Source organism: Brassica rapa, chromosome A06 (genome assembly GCF_000309985.2).
Source record: "Brassica rapa cultivar Chiifu-401-42 chromosome A06, CAAS_Brap_v3.01, whole genome shotgun sequence".
Taxonomy (NCBI): domain Eukaryota; kingdom Viridiplantae; phylum Streptophyta; class Magnoliopsida; order Brassicales; family Brassicaceae; genus Brassica; species Brassica rapa.
The window spans coordinates 19,450,456-19,467,503 of record NC_024800.2 but is presented as its reverse complement, the minus strand read 5'-3'; the positions used below and the strand labels follow the sequence as shown (position 1 = coordinate 19,467,503).

The window sequence follows — 17,048 nt, the reverse complement described above, 5'->3', positions numbered from 1 at the left end:
ATTGTTCAACGGATGCTAAGTAGGCTGCAAATTCATCCCAGGCTGGTATATGTGATTTTCCTCCTAACCTTAGGTATATTTAGGCAAAAAGACGAGGTATATATATATATATATATATATAGTTTTATTGGGAAACCTACACTAATCAATAATTTTATGGTTATGATTGAATTGAGAATAAATCTATTATTTACCATATTGTTTCGTTGGTTTATGATCTTGATAGGAAAAAAATCATGAATTAATTTTGTTGTTTTGGTATGGAGAATTATCAATTCAATTCAGTGCATATATACACATATTTTTAGGTTTAAAATTGTATAGCTTTAAAACTGACTGATGAAGGTAATTTAACATATATTAAAAATTCTTTTCTTTGCAATATATTTTTTGCACATATACTATTTGCACATTTCTACCACATATAAGACAGCATAGCCAATTTAGTATTAAAAAGATATATTGAATTAGAAAAATATAATAAAATACAACAAGACTATAACTTCTTCCTTTGTTTTTTGCTTCTTGCTTGCAAATTGGGGATTGCTAATCGTACAACATATAACTTGTAAGAATGATGTCATTCTCATTCTCCTTTTCCATTTTCTTCTTGGTACAGAAATGTTTTATAAATAATTACCCACTAAACCTTTTCTTTTTGGGTGCTTTTGTCTTTATCACGGTAAGCTTACTTCGTCAAGATCATCTAAAGACAAAAACACTTCATCCAAACATGAGAGTTCTGTCCCATCATCATCCTCTTCCTCACTGCAATTTTGTTCATACACTCTGCATATCACCCACTTGCTATAATCCTGCACACAAAGAACCATGCCACGCTGGAGGTCAATTATTAATTTAGGTTTGATAACTTTAGGTTTATGAAACAAAAGGGCACTTACGGTTTTGTGACTAGAACTAGTAGAACCACGGCCTGATCTCTTAGAAGATCTCTTAGAGGAAGAAGAAGAATCTGGGAGGGAATATTCTTGCATGATCCAGTTAGTTTTAGAATTTCCAAGATAGAAAGTAAAATACTTTTTGATGCCAACTTTCTTGTGTGTGGAGCTTGTGAAGATTGGCTCGTCTATTTCCATTGATCCCCAATACCCATTGCTTGTCACTCTTTGTTGCGTCTTTCTACTATAGAAGTACCATTGCCTCCCTTCTCCCAAAGCTTTACCTATAATTATACGTGAACAAATTAGCGTTGATGACTTCAACACCATATAATTTTGAACTCAGAAACACTTTAGACCAAATATCTGAATCTTTTTGTACTATCTAAAGTCTTAATTATATTGTGGTATGGTAAGAAACTATGCATGGTTATCTATTCTACCGTATATCTGCGTAAATAACTATTATGGTTCGTTGCGATTTTAACACTAACTCAGATTAGTCTGAATTTTGATCCACAAGTTTTGTTGGATATAATAGTATAATTTAGTGTAAGATAAAATGTCATGGGTATTTGTTTTTATATATATCTACGTACATGACTTGGTGTGTGTGTAATATTTGTAAATGATGTGTATCATGAGATCGAATGATTGATATCGGCGCACATGTATGTGACTATGAAGAAAGCAATATCAATGATGGCTCACCAGATAATAGATTCCTTCCAAGAGAATAAAAAGGAAATTTATTAGGTAGAAATTGGTACTATTAGTATTTGTGTGTATGGTAAGATTTGGTAACAACAACAATCCTCAAAAAGAGCAACCCAACAAAAGTATACTGCTAAAAAAAGACAGATTGGTTTCTTAAGTTGGTGACAACAATCAATCTATGTCCTGTAATTTGGATCACCACACTTATTTATGTCAAACTATACGTATACTTACATGCATGTTACATAGAGTCAATTATGAACGTATGCACGATACATATATGATATATGGAGAGAGATGTGTGAGTGTATATACCGGGAAGGTCCCAAGGATCGTAAAGGTAAAGATCGAGGTCGGGGATGACGTCAGGATGACAAGGCAAGAGTGAGGCTTTGCGCTGGAGAAAGTGGACGACGAGTTCTTCGTCCGTTGGGAAAAACCTGAATCCAGGTGGTAAATTCATTGATAACGATGTTGATCTCAGTACTACTTCACATGTACATAAACATATATGTGGTTGCGTGTGTGTACATATATGAAGAGAATATGAAGAGAATAGGTATGTAGAGAAGATGATGTGGAACCAGAGGAAGTGTGTGAAAGAAATTGAGGTATATATAGGAGATACAAAAAGGTGGAATTAGGAAGTCGTATTTTATATATATATATATATATATATATGTCGTCTTTAATCCACTTGCACACACAACACCTTCAGTTTTTTTTTTCTTAAAGATACGTAATAAAAAAAGAAATGATAAAAGAACAACAAAGAAAATGATGGTACGTGGTAAAGATGGAAGCAAGTGCAGTGGAACTAAAGAAGAGAGGAGTAATCGATGTCAAAGGGGCATTTGAAAGCTTTATTTTCCGAGAAATCGTCGCCTTAAGTGGATCTTACAATGTTGGCTGCTGTTTTTTTCTTCTTAAAAGTTTTTTTTCTACTTTTGATTTTAAAAAAAAATGTTATTCCTAAAACAAAACTTCGTGTTTAATTTCCATAGTTAATAAGGGTACTATAGATGAGTAGGCTGAGGAATTTTTGAATTAATTTGAGCATTTACAACACTCTATTTTTACTTTAAAATAGAATTTGGAGTAAAAATACTTCAGTTTTACTTTATTTTTTACTTTGTAATAGAGTAAAAACAAATTTACTAAATTAATAGTATAATTTATTTATTTTTTGTTTAACGCCTTTATATAATTGATTTATTTTGAAAAAAAAAAAGAATGATTCACTAGAAATTGTCTTACAACAATATAACTCTCTCTTTGTTGATATGCAAGTATGCAACCAAGTAACAACACATAGATACTGGATACATAAGTTAGAAACAGAAAATAACAATTCCATAACGCAGCAGAGCCTTGTAAGTTGTAACGGGTTTAGATATCTGAATATTTTCAATATGGAAAATGCGATTGAGCAAAAGATTTACACTTGTGAAATTCTTTCATTAATAACATTTCAATGACTAAAAAAAGGAAAAGAAAGAGGCGGGCGGAAACGAGAGGTGTGCAGGATAAGGATTCTTCCAAGCAAAAGAGTTATCCGCTTTCTTCTTCTCCGCCACTAAGACGAAGATTCTTATCCACTTCTCATTTCTGTCTGTATATTCTTATCTAAGGGTTTTACGTTGAATTACATTTCTTTTGAGAAAAAACCTATACAATCAAATTAAATTAAGTAAAACAAAAATTATACTGTGTATACTTCCCCTCCAAATTTTGGTTGAGTATATCGTTTTCGTGTTTTACTTTGGCATGTAACACATAACTATACAAAAAAAGTCGACGTCATTGAAAACAGTATACTAACGATTGCGCTAATACTTGTGTGCATAATTTGATGTCACAGTTCATCTAATATGCTAAGTCCATACTAAATAACAAATGATGCACTTAAACACCAACCAACAAAAATGAATCATACTGTTCACAGTTTATGGACTTATCTCTATGTTTAAAGTTTTGACGGTCAGTTTTCTAATTTATTAATGTAGCTCACAGTTTACGCCAAATAGAAAGTTAGCTACAAACCAAAACAGTTGCTAATATTTCACTAATGTCTTTGTAATAGTACTGAAAAGAAAAACATTGGGAGGATTTTTCGAGGTCGAGGAGGAGTTATCATGACACTTCATGCTGAGATCATGCATTCGCAATCATCCACGTGGCGGACATGTAAATGGGTTTGGTCGTCAACCATAGGATATGGGACCCACGTTTCTCTCTTCCTTTGCCTCAATTTGAGTTTCTTGTACCTTTGTATGTACCCAATGCCCTCGCATTATTACCCCTCTACTAGTATTTCTTTTTATTTTGTATTTATGAATTTTAATAAATTCTCCGTTATTATATAATAGAAGTATTTAATTCCGATACAAAAATAATCTGTTGACAAACAACCTTTTTTGCAAACTTACATTTCTATTAACTTTGGATATTTATAGCTCTGAAATCATGATTTTAATTTAAATGTAAGATAAGGGATTTAAGTATGTATGAAGAAAACTTTAACATTGATCAATCTTTCTCATACAGCCCCCCTCAAGTAGCAGTCAGTGGCTTTCCTTTTAAAATTGAGATCCACACAAACTCAAAGACTGCCCAAAAGATTGAGAGTTCAATTCATTTCTTGGCTTTGGACCCACTCTTCTCTCTTAAAATAATCGATACTTCGCTCTTGTTTGCTTTAAAATTTGATTTATTATAGTTATTATTGTTTTAACTGTCATTGATTTAAAAGCTTACTAAGGAATTCATCAGATGAGTTAAAAAAGAAGAGAGCATAGCAGTAGGCATGCAGCCCCCAATGAATAAGAAGAGTGTGTGGGTGCTCTCCTCAACTTTGCTTCAGATTTCTCCAAGGTTTTAAAAATCAAATAATTGTTTCTATATTAATTTAAAAATATAGACTGAATATTATTATTTGAAGGGTAGAATAGTCACTGAGGAGTTTGGAATGATCTATTATTGCTTACGCTTACGCACGCACATGCCCACACGCGTGATCAAGAGATCTTTGTTCTTTCTTAGTTTTTCCAATTTCCTCATTAACAATCAATCAGTATATCTTTTCATAATTTCATTAAAGTTTAAGAGCATCTCCAACCCTACTCCATTTTCAACTCCAAACATCATTATGGAATAAAATCTTCTCTAACCCCACTCCATTTTCAACTCCAAAATGGAGTAATGGCTAGGATTACTCTATTTATGGAGTAATCTTACCCATTACTTCATTTTAGAGTTGAACTTTTTTTATTTATAAAATAGTCCTTTGAATCTTTAATGTTTTTATTTCTTACTTAAGTAATATTTAAAATGATACAATAACATGAAAATAGTATATTCTACAAAGGGTTATTTAATAATTTTAAATAAATACATAAAATAACAGAAAACATAAATAATTAAAATAAAAATAAAAATAATATAAAATAAGTAATTTAATAATCTGAAAAATCTATTCCGGATCCACTAAGGTCGGTGAAATATTGCCCAAACGGAGAAGTCTGAAAAAGAGCTTGTTGATCTTGTGATTCAACATTTCGCTTTGATATTATTTGTATTTGTTGAGCTTGAATATATGTACGAACATTTGGATCTTGTATGGATGAGCGTGAACTCGATGCACCAATTGAACTTGGAAGAGAAACTCCACCTCCGGGTATCGAAATTGCAGAAGATGAAAATGTCCGATTTCACAAATTTCTTGCTCGATTTAGGAATATCAAAGATAAAGAAACTCATTTTTCTTTACGAAATGCATTAGTTGATCATTTGTGGAAAAAATATTTTAATGCTCATTCTTGAATCCACATATATGTTATCTTTTTTAATGATTTCTTGTACTTTTTAATAATAAATATTTAATTCAAATAATTTATATTTTAATTATTTATCGTAAACATAAAATAGTTGGGGTTAATTGGTAAATTTTTATAAGATAAGATTTTATTTGCAATTATTAATAAAATAAAAATGAAATCATTTAAGAAATATTATTTTTGGAGTAGAAAATGGAGTAATACATTGGAGTAAAACCTTACTCCATTTTGGTGTTGCACCATTTTGGAGTAAAAAATGGGAGAATACATTGGAGATGCTCTAAGATATAATCATTTATGTTATAGTATCGAGTTACTGTTTACATTTATTATATTAATGCACTAAAACAAATCGAAATTTGGAAAGTTAATGTGAGTGTTTACTGTTTAGTGATCCGAAAGTATATTAAACATACACTGAATTGAATTTAAATTCATTTAGATCATCGTGGACGGATTGACTAATTTTATAAAGTAGTTTACTGTTCTATTGGCAAAAAAAACTTGATTTTTACTAGATTGAGATATAAAACAATACAGTAATTATACAATTGGATTGCTTAAGAAAAAAAAACAAAATTACGAAAAGTGATCGTATTCCAATAGTAATACTAGATGATAACATTTTTTGAAATATATTTGTATTTAAAATATATAAACAATATACATTTTATTATCAATAACATTTTTTACATTTGATTAGAAGTGGGCATTCAAATATCATTGGGTTCGGGTCTTTGCGGTTTAGTTCTGTTTGGATTTTTGCAGATTTGGTTCAGGTTTTGGTTCAGATAATCTATTTATTTATTTTTTCAAAAATTAAAGTTCATATATACTTTTAATTTTTCAAAATATAAAAATAATATATAACATATAAATTTGAATAATGTATGCCAAAATACTTAAACTTAAAATAAAAATTAGTTTAGTTAAATATTTGGATAGAAAATCAATAGATATTTAAGTAGTTTAGGTATTTTAAATACCATTAAGGTATTTTAAACATGTACTTATAATTATTTGTATATATTTTCGAGTATTTTGGACAACTTAAAAATATCTTATATATTTTATATATTCTTTTACATATTAAATTCAAAAATAATTAATGTATTTAAGTATATAAATCTGGTTCGGACATATTTGGATACCCAAAATATTTCGATTCGGTTCCGGTTCTCTAGATACCAAAATTTTGAACCCATTCAGATATCTAACCAGTTTTGGTTAAAGTTCAATACTATTCTTTGGATCGGGTTTGCTTCAGTTTTTTGGATTTGGATTTTTAGCCTAATCCTATATTTTTATTGTAACAAAATTTTAAACGAAAATGATGATGGTTCATATTGATTTTGGATATGCAACCATTTTTAAACCAAAACACATTTTACTATGTACGTGGCTCATTTAGTTCATCATTAAAACATGTTCTAGTCCCATTTAAGGAAAACAACAGACTGAACTTAAAAGACGTTATCATTTCAGATTATTAATCGATATTTCCATATACGCTATGCCGGTGTTGTATGAATAGAAAGGGGGTTGGGGTTAGGAAAGAAATTTTGTTGTGCAATCCATATTCTCGCTAGGTGATTTCAATAGCTTCTAAATAAACCTTCGTTGTATCGATCTCTTATAAAATTTTCTAACAATATTAATTAATAAAATCTCACACTTGCTAGAGCAATCATTTCTTTCTCAATTAATATATAGGAGACTAGAGTAATAACATAAATCAAAATATACCTCTTGTTTATTTACAATATTTTTATGGTTAATATATCAAAATAATCATTTTATTTTATTTATATGGTATATAATTAAATTTTAATGATATTGACATAAATATATAGTATATTTTAATATAAATATTTATTATTGAAACTTCCTACTCATATGGTTCTATTAACATTTGTATATCTGATGTAACAAAATATTTAAACCATTAATCCTAAAATTTTCGATGTGATATTTTAGATGCAAATTTCAAAATTAAAATAAAAAAATCTCAATAATTATTCAGTGAAAATTCAAAATTAGCATATTTATGTATTTTTAATATGAAAATGATACATATATATAATTTGCACTAAATAAAATATGAATATCTATAAAAATAGTTTAATTAAATGATATAAAAATAGATATACATATATATATATATATTATTTAATATGAATATCTACTAAATAAAAATTCATATTAATACGATTTTGTGATAATTTGTATCTTATTATAACAAAAACAATTAAGCCATTGATAAAAAAAAAATCAAAATGGGATTTTTTTACATTTTTGTAATTTATAGTTAAAAAGAAATTTAAATATAACATATAAGAAAAAATAATGTTTTTATTAAATAGTTAATGTGATTGCTTAATTTCTTTTAATAATATAAAATTAAACAAAAAATGAGGAAGTATACAAAAAAATTGTTATCAAATCTTTATTATTCATAATCATTAATTATCATATATATGTTAACCATATTAGATAATACCGTAGTTTTTATTTAAGAAAATAATACATGATTCTCATATTTTGGGTTAATATAATGTTTCATACCAATTGAATTTTGGACCTACAAATTATTCAATTGATTCTTATGATGCCACGTAAGCCAAATTGACATCATAATTAAGTGGCACATCATTAAGTCTCTTTTGTAATTAGTACAAAATATATGTTATAATTTTTTAAATAATTTTCAATTAATATACATGAGATACTAATATCTCCTAAACAAATGGGATCATATAAATTTAATGGTAATCGTTCGACTAAGATCACATCCCCTGTACAAATTAATCAGATTTAATTAAACACATAAAAATAACATTTTTGGATTAAAAACCACCACTAATTGATGAATGTATGAAGAGTCATATTATCATTCTAACAAGTTTCCTTTTGCTATAAATGAATATGTTTCATATATTTTTTAAAGCTGTTGAGCTCAAAACAATAGAAAAGTAATTAGATTTGTAAAGTTACGATTGCAAATATAAGACTCAACAACACAAAGCAAAAGAAAAAGAAAAACTAACTAGGATCTAAACAAATATGACAAATAAAAAGGTGTACTAATTGTCTTCGATTAACAGGGACTACGTGGTGTTAATGATGGACAAGTGTGAAATCTGTACTAACCAACAAAAGAAACAAACAGAAGCAATGAATCAAATCAAACTTTGTGATATTAATAATAAAGAAAGCCTTTATCTAATTAAGCTTTTAATAATGGATGCGAGGAGAAGAGATTGGATATGGATATATAGTTGCCGCTAATTCTTTCTGTGCAGTAGACGTAAACATCAGACACATGAAAGTTAGGCTAAAGTCAAAGTCAAACTCGTCAAGGCCTTTCATACCCACATGCCCACATCTTGTGTTAAACTAATTCTTTGTTTGTAAAATTCTTTCGTTCTTGCAGTAAATACATTATTCCCTCCGTTTCTAAATACTATGTTTTGGAAAATGTTTGATGTTTCAAAATAGATGATATTTTTATATATTAATGTATTTTTTAATTTTATCGAAAACTGTGTAACCAATTATATTTTGTAGTATGTTTTGTAATTTGTTGAATAATTTTAATTTATATTTTAATAATATTTTTAAAATAAAAAATAAAATTTTTAATAGCTATGCACAATCCTAAAACTTCATGTATTTTGAAACAGAAGGAATACTAATTAACAAATAATCACTAACTATTTGAATAAAGGATAAAGAAAAATACGGAGACAATGTGGAAATTAATCCACACAATCTAAAGAAGAAACATTAATTTTAGTTTCACATCACATATCATATCCAACATATAAAAATGTTATCTAGTGGAAGAAGTCCTATGAATATGCTTCAGATTTTTAAATAAACAAGTTTAAAATAGTATTACTGTTGTTTTTATCTCATCAAGTTTCCCAAGGATTTGACTACTCCCACACCTGGTAAGACCTAATTATTACATCAAACAGTAATCATTTCTAAATCCAAGTTTATCGTACTATTCTTCCATGAGATGGAGATTAAGAAACAAGAAGGATATAAAATGAGACAGGACTATTATCTGCTAAACTCCAAGATATAGTTTTTACTCCAGAAAGAAAAAGATAAATGTGGTGAAAACGAGACATAATAATATATGTGAAAAGAAAAGTAACCACCATAAACTGGTGACTGTATAATAAGACAGACTCCACAGGCAAAGCGGCTATCATATGATAATTGAAACTGATGTCTAAAAAAGTCCAACACGACTCCTAGTGCTAAGTCCTGAGAAGTTGATGTCCCATTAAGTTAACAACAGTTAAAAGAGATGCTTTTCTAGGAATGAGGTAATACAGTAACACGTGCAGTTGAAATTTCAAGTCTTTGATGTCAAATCATGAGAAATAAATTTTGACAGTTTTAGAAAGATACTACATTCCAATTCTAATCCAAAACGTGTGTAAGTGTGTTTTTCGTTCTTTTGATATCTAAGATAAGGTTACCCAAATACTGTAACAATAACCTAACCTAATCAAACAACAACTAGTGAAACATACATTTACCTTTATAGGTTTAACCACTACAAGAAAAAATGGTCATAACAACTACGCGTTACGACTACAATTGTGACATCGTAATTTTACATCGTCTTTAAAACAAACTGACGACGAAAATTGAAATCGTCTAATTTTGGTACGACAAAATTCCATAGTAAATTAGTCGTAAAATAGCGACTCTTTTACGACGATCAAATCGTAATTTTGCTAGAAAAGCGTTTTGTCGTAAATTAGTCGTAGAGTCACAACTAGTTTACGATGACGTATTAAATTCGTCGTTACAAAGTCTTTAATTTATGACCATTTTACGTCGAACAATTTTCATCTAGTTAACGATCCTATTACGAGGCATGTAGTTGTAAATTAATAGTAAATTTTATGGTGAATGTAAACTGGTAGTGACATTCCCACCTATCAATTTTTTTTTTTTTTATAAATATGCTATCTCTTCTCTCATTCTTAAGATGCAGAAGAAAAAAACAAAAAATGTCTCGAGATATCTATGAGCTTCTGAGTTGGATGTATGCACACAAAGATTATGCGGGAAGAGTGACAAACGATTTTCTCAACAGGACCGAGATATTAATGTACCAGGCCGGAAATACGCTCTCACGCAAATAAAAACCGGAAAAAATGTTGTCCTTGTCGGAAATGCAAGAATACCAAGTTTGCTCTTAGTGAAACGGTTTGGAAACATATAGTAAATAGAGGATTTACTCCACATTACTACATCTAGTTTCACCATGGAGAGAGTGATAGTAGGAATGAAGCTAGTAGTAGTAACCAGTTTGAAAATGTTCGTAATAGAAATGAACCAAGCCATTTGCCTTCTAAAAGTTACCCTCAAGAGGATCAGATGGTAAATCATGATAGAATGCATGATATTGTCACATATGCATTTCGTGAAACAATCTCAGTAATAGAGAAAGTAAAAAATGTAAAAGGGCCTAACTTGGATGCAAAAATATTTTAAGAAATGGTAGCCGCAACTAATCAACCGATATATGAAGGTTGTATAGAAGGTCTTTCTAAATTATCATTGACAACTAAGAGTCTAGGATGATGAATATCAAAACATATAACTTACCTGAAATTTGGAGTGGAAGATGCAGAATTGTTGGAGTGTAAATTTTGCATGAAGCCACAATATAAACCGCAAGGACGTGGGCATAATGAAGCGGATGTGGTCCTTACCTATTACGGATAGACTGAAGAGATTATATCAATTTGAAAAGATTGCAGCAGCGATGATATGGAATGCATAACATACTCAGAAGGAAGGTTAGATCAATCATCCGTCAATGCAAAAACGTGGAAACATTTGAATTCGGTACACAAAGATTTTGCAAGCAACATTCGCAATGTTTATCTTGGATTGTGCACAGATAGATTTAGTCCTTTTGGAATGTCTGGAAGACAATACTCACTGTTGCCAGTCAGGACGCCACACAACCTTCCACCAGAGATTTGTATGGAAAGGGAATTCCTTTTCATGAGATGAGTTTGAAGAAAGTGATGATCCGGATGATGGTTCTGATGAAGAGTGATTTTAGTTATGTCAGTTTGCAATTCAATTTGTGTTTCATTTTTTTTGTTAGACTCATTGATATTGCATTATCATTTTCATTATCTTGCTAAAGTATGAACTTAATGTTAACAAAAAAATTAACGTTCAAACAAGTTATGAAACTTTGTAGTTTGGTGTTTAAAAGTGTATAACTTATGATGTTTGGGGTTTCGGTTTGAGGGTATAAACAAAAATCATCCCTACTTCGTCGTAATCTAAGCAATCGTCGTAAAATCGAAGTAAATTTACGATGAAGTAGAGATGAATCCTATAAATTTGTCCTGATGTCGTAGGCATGAGTATACATGATCTCTCTCTACTTCTTCATAAATTTACATCGCTTTTACGACGATTGCTTAGATTTGAGCCTATAAATATGGACCACTCTCATTCTTAAAATGCACAAGTTTAAAACTCTTAAAATAGATTTTAAAATAGAGAGATTTAACAGACGCTTGAGGATTCTTCACAAGAGACTTGAGAAAATTTAGTTTCTTCAGATGAATCCTCATGGTTTGATAAATCTCTCAGAGCATTTTGTGTATAACAATTAGGGATGTTATAATGGGTTTTGTTAGCGGGTTTTTAATGGGTTAAAAAAAAATAAACGCCCATTTAGACTCATTTAGTTAAATGGGTTTTAAATGGGTAATTTTGTTGAGATCCATGTTCGAGATTGCGCTAGGCGTGAGTTGGACGGCTGGTCTGGGCCTAGCGAATTGAAAAGAAATCGGAGTTTAATCGACGATTAATCGGGGATTAATTTTGAGCATTTTTTTCAATTTTCTGATAAATATATATATTTTTGTATGATTTATAAAGAAGACATCAACAATTAATGTGGCTTGGTGGTAATTAAATTTGTGGACATCCGCTAGTATCCGTGTTCAAAGCCCAAGGACCGTTTTTTCTTCTCTTTTTTTTTGTTTTTGTCACTAATGGAACAACCGTAAATAAGTCATCATCATCCTCAGCCTTTCGTAGGGTTTACACAGAACTTTTTTTCAGAGCCGCCATGCTTATTTTCTCAGATTTCATCTCTTTTTTTTTTGCGTTTTTCATGTTAGTTGTGATTCAAACTTGTAGATTTAACATGTGACATCTGATTTCAAGCTTTCAAACCTCAAAAACGTGAATAACATTGATGACTCCGATTTAATAGCCGCATATGACGAAATCGCCACGCTTCATCACTGCTGAGCGCTTCTCCGGCCGAGTAATCGCGGGTGCGGCCGCGTTTTAGAACCTGGGTTGAGACCCATTTATTTAAATGGGTTCTACTTAAAATTAGTGGAGACCCTGTTAACCCATTAAACTTAATATAATTAATTATTTTTTGCAGGAAAATGTGATTGTATAGTTTTGGCGAAAAATTTGATTTTACGATTTATGCGGAAAAACTTCGATTTTCCGATTTATGCGGGAAAACATAAATTTTACGGTTTTGGCGGGAAAACTCAAATTTTACGGTTTTGGCAGGAAAACTCGATTTTACGGTTTTGGCGGGAAAACTTGATTTTACAGGAAAACTCATTTTTTTATGGTTTTGACGGGAAAACTCAATTTTTACAGTATTTTACGGTTTTGGCAGGAAAACTCGATTTTAACGGTTTTGGCGGAAAACTCGATTTTGCGTTTTGGCGGGAAAACTGGATTTTACGGTTTTGGTGGGAAAACTCGATTTTATGGTTTTTGCGGGAAAACTCGGTTTTACGGTTATTGCGGGAAAACTCGGTTTTACGGTTTTTTGCGGAAAAACTTGATTTTGCGGTTTTAGCGAAAAAAAATCAATTTTGCGGTTTTAGAAGAAAACTTGATTTTATGGTTTTACCAGAACAATTTGATTTGCGTTTATATAATAAAAATCAGTTAAAATTTTTATTTGTTTCATTTAATTTTTGTTAAAAACCATAAAGTTAAAACAATTAAAAATTAAATTATCAATAGTTTAAATGGGTCTAAATGGGTTAGTACAAAATTTGTGGATCTAACGGGGTGGGTTTAAATGGGGTGGGTTTTACTATTTTAACATCCCTAATAACAATGGTTTTAGTTGTTAATATCTCGTCGTCCCTAATTCGTCATAAACAAAAACACGGATCGTCTTTAATTCGTCGTAATGGGAAAACACATGTCGTCGTTATTTCGTCGTAATATCAAAGCATGTGTCGTCTTTTAATTCGTAGCAATTCCAGTTACGACCCTATTTTGTCGTAACTTTACGATGTCGTTATATAAACCCAAACAGCCGAAACCATTTCGTTGCTCCTTCCTCTCTCTCTCTAACATTGAATTCCCCTCCTCCCCCTACATGTAATTTTTTTCTTTTAGTTTTAGGTGGTTAGATTATGATGGAATTAGATTTGGCTTGAAATTAGTTTAGTATGGAATTAGATTAGGTTTGATCTATTGCTGTCAACAAGAAGGTGAAGGCAGCGTTCAACGCTAAGGCGATGGCTCGCCTGAAGAACAATGTCGGGGATTGGAAGGAGAAGTGGATGGTTGTAGGGGATGAGGCAAAACCTGTCTACATCAGCGATGACATTTGGACTGGCTTGAAGACTTATTGGAATTGGCCTAAGTCAGTTCGAAAGTCCCTATGTTGCTCCGCGTCTCGGTTGACGCATGATGCACAGGAAAATTTTCCCATACCCCCACACTTCCGGACAGACCCCACACGCTGGGAAGGTCCTACAAATTGTAATTCTTCGATATTTCTTAAATTTTAAAATTATTAATTAATTGTTTATTGAATGCATGAGTTTAATTAATTTTTTTTTGTAGGCTGCTCAAGAAGGAGCACCACCATCTCTTTCCCGGATTTACAAGATGAAACACCAGCATTCTGATGGGACGTTTGTGCATCCTCAAGCATAAAAGATCTACAACAATGTGGAGGCTCAGATCCAGGAGGCCCAGACAAAAATATCGCAACAAAATCCGGAGGACGAATCGGTCTAGTTGTCCACCGTCGAACAAGACAAATTTTTTGAGTAGGTAAAGTATTCAATCTTTTAAATATATGTTTATATACTTTTTATTTTTAAATTTTATATATGTACTAATATTCATTTCATTAATTGAATGAAGGTTGTCCCAAAGAAAAGGGGACGGATGGTCGGGATCGGTACAGTGAACGGTTTCCCGAGGGTGAGATCTGAATATGCTGCAAGAATGCAGGACAATTCTCAACTCCGGACAGATTTGACGTCTGCCAACCAAGTCATATCGGAGCTCCGGACGGACAACCGAGCCAAAAGAACCCACATTAGGGACATGGCGGTGATGTTCGATGTTATTGTCGACACAAACCCGGCTCTTGCGTAGATGTGGCAAACTGTACGCCCCCAACCTCACTCCGGAAGAGCATGCAGATATAGAGCAACAGACCGAGCACCATAGTTCCCAGCTCTTCGATGACATCAACTATAATAATTAGGTTTTATTTCGGTTTTATATTTTGCATTTTGAATATTATTATATTTTGGATATTATGTTTTATGATATATTAGTTTTTTCTTTAAAATTTTCCAAATTCAAGATTTTTAAAAATTTTCAATAAACTTTTAATTTTATACATTTTTAATTTAATTTTTTTTTTTAAAAAATTCCCAAAATTATATTCATATACGTAATATGGTCATACATATTACGACGAATTAACATCGATTTTCGACTTACGACCCTTTTACGACGAAGATCGATGTTAATTCATCATAATATATACAACGACTATTTAACGTTGAATGTAACGACTAATATACGACTAAGGAAAATGATGTAACATTACGTCTTATTTACGATGAATACTTTCACATCAAAATAATGACAAATATTATTAGTCATAAATATTAGGACCACGATGATTTTTCCATCAGGACGAGCTGTTAACATTTATTTCGTCGTTACTTGGTCATAATTGACATATTACGACGAACTAACAACTAAATCTGTAATCGTTATGCTCATGTTTTCTTGTAGTGAACTTTCTATTGCTACCATACAAAAGATATGAAATGTAGGAAATCATAAACATAAGTGTCAGTATATGTATGCTCTAATAGAGAAATCACTATACCAGATTGCATGAGATGACGAAACGGGAAACAAGATATGAGTGTGCTTTAGGTTAAAAAAGTCTTACTAGACTTGATAGGATTGTGACAAGTTACATCGTCTCTATGAATCGGACTCCGCTACTAAGTTTCGGTTGTAAGTTGTAACTGTTGGAAGTAAACTTGAATGTTAATTTGGAGAACAAGTTACCTAATTCTATTCGAGTTATGCTTAGGATAAAATAGGTTTCCTTTTGTGTTTAGGATAAATATATACCTATATAAGGAGATGCTAATGTGTAGCATAACTTATGAGTTTGAGATAGATTATTGTGAGAGCTTAAATTTTTGAAAAAGTTTTCTGGAGTTAATAAGAGTTGAGTTATTCTTATTGATCTTTGAGTTCATACATTGAGATTATAACAATAGTAATCATTCAAGTGAATATGCCGACAGACTTCGTTGTCCCCCAATCCTCCATGCTGTTCCATGTTTCTGGAAAATTGCAACTGCTAGCAACCTATATATTGTCTTTGGCGGGGCTCAGAAAAAGAATACTATGTGCCTTACATGAGTCTAGAAATGATATATGCGTGGGCCTTAGTCTATCAATGTCAAAATGGGCTCAAAGTTTATTTTCTTACATTTTAAAGTCATCTTCTAAGCAATTTATTTATCTACCTTTCTCATATTTATGAATCAGCTTACTGATACATATCTAACTAGAGGTGTCAAAATGAGTTATAACTAATGAGCTAACTCAGCCTAGCTCGTTTTTTTCATAAACATGAGCTCTATTTTTAGGTTCATTTAATAAATTAACTTAATAATCTAACTAGATTTTTCACCTGCACATCCGTGCGGATAGATTTTCATTTTATAAATATATAACGGATACCATCACAAAACTGTAAAATATATGATTTACATTTTAGTGTTATATATTGTGTAGATCTATAATGTTATTGGTTATGTTTCTTATTCGATATTATTAATGTATAATGATTTGTTTTATATTTTTTACTTTATTATTAATTGTTATTATATATTAATATATTTTCGCGTTTGGTAAAATAAATTCATAGTATGAAATAAAAAAATTGAGAATCTTCTTCATTTTTTCTAATTTTTGCACACTGAATACAATACATTTTAAATTTTTATTTAGTTATACTATAAAGCTGATATTTTCTTAGCATAATTTATATTTCTATGTTATTTATTTTAGTATATTGTGGGATTTTATAAGTATATACATTATAATAATACTATATTATTAATTATGAAATCAATCGCTGCATTAATTTAAAATATTTTAAAATTTATTAAGATTTTGTTAGGTTTTTTCAACATATTTTGTTATAAGTAAAAATAAAATTTAAATTTACAGTAAAATTTTATTTATTAATATCTATATAATTTAT

At 30.5% G+C, this 17,048-nt stretch overlaps 1 protein-coding gene and 1 long non-coding RNA gene across 2 annotated transcripts; one reads left to right on the top strand and one right to left on the bottom strand.

Moving 5' to 3' along the window:
- Nucleotides 1-365: 365 nt before the first annotated feature.
- On the bottom strand, nt 366-7,591 carry LOC103873877 (NAC domain-containing protein 104). Its single transcript, XM_009152287.3, has 3 exons — nt 1,932-7,591; nt 903-1,183; nt 366-815 (listed from the first exon to the last, which is right to left on the bottom strand). Exons 1-3 carry the CDS (start codon nt 2,077-2,079, stop codon nt 678-680), a joined length of 567 nt encoding a protein of 188 aa, XP_009150535.1. The 5' UTR covers nt 2,080-7,591; the 3' UTR covers nt 366-677.
- A 208-nt stretch (nt 7,592-7,799) lies between these two features.
- Nucleotides 7,800-15,365, top strand: LOC103873876. The gene is made up of 2 exons (XR_004448241.1): nt 7,800-14,269; nt 14,354-15,365. It is a non-coding gene; the product is annotated as an uncharacterized LOC103873876 (long non-coding RNA).
- Nucleotides 15,366-17,048: the final 1,683 nt, after the last annotated feature.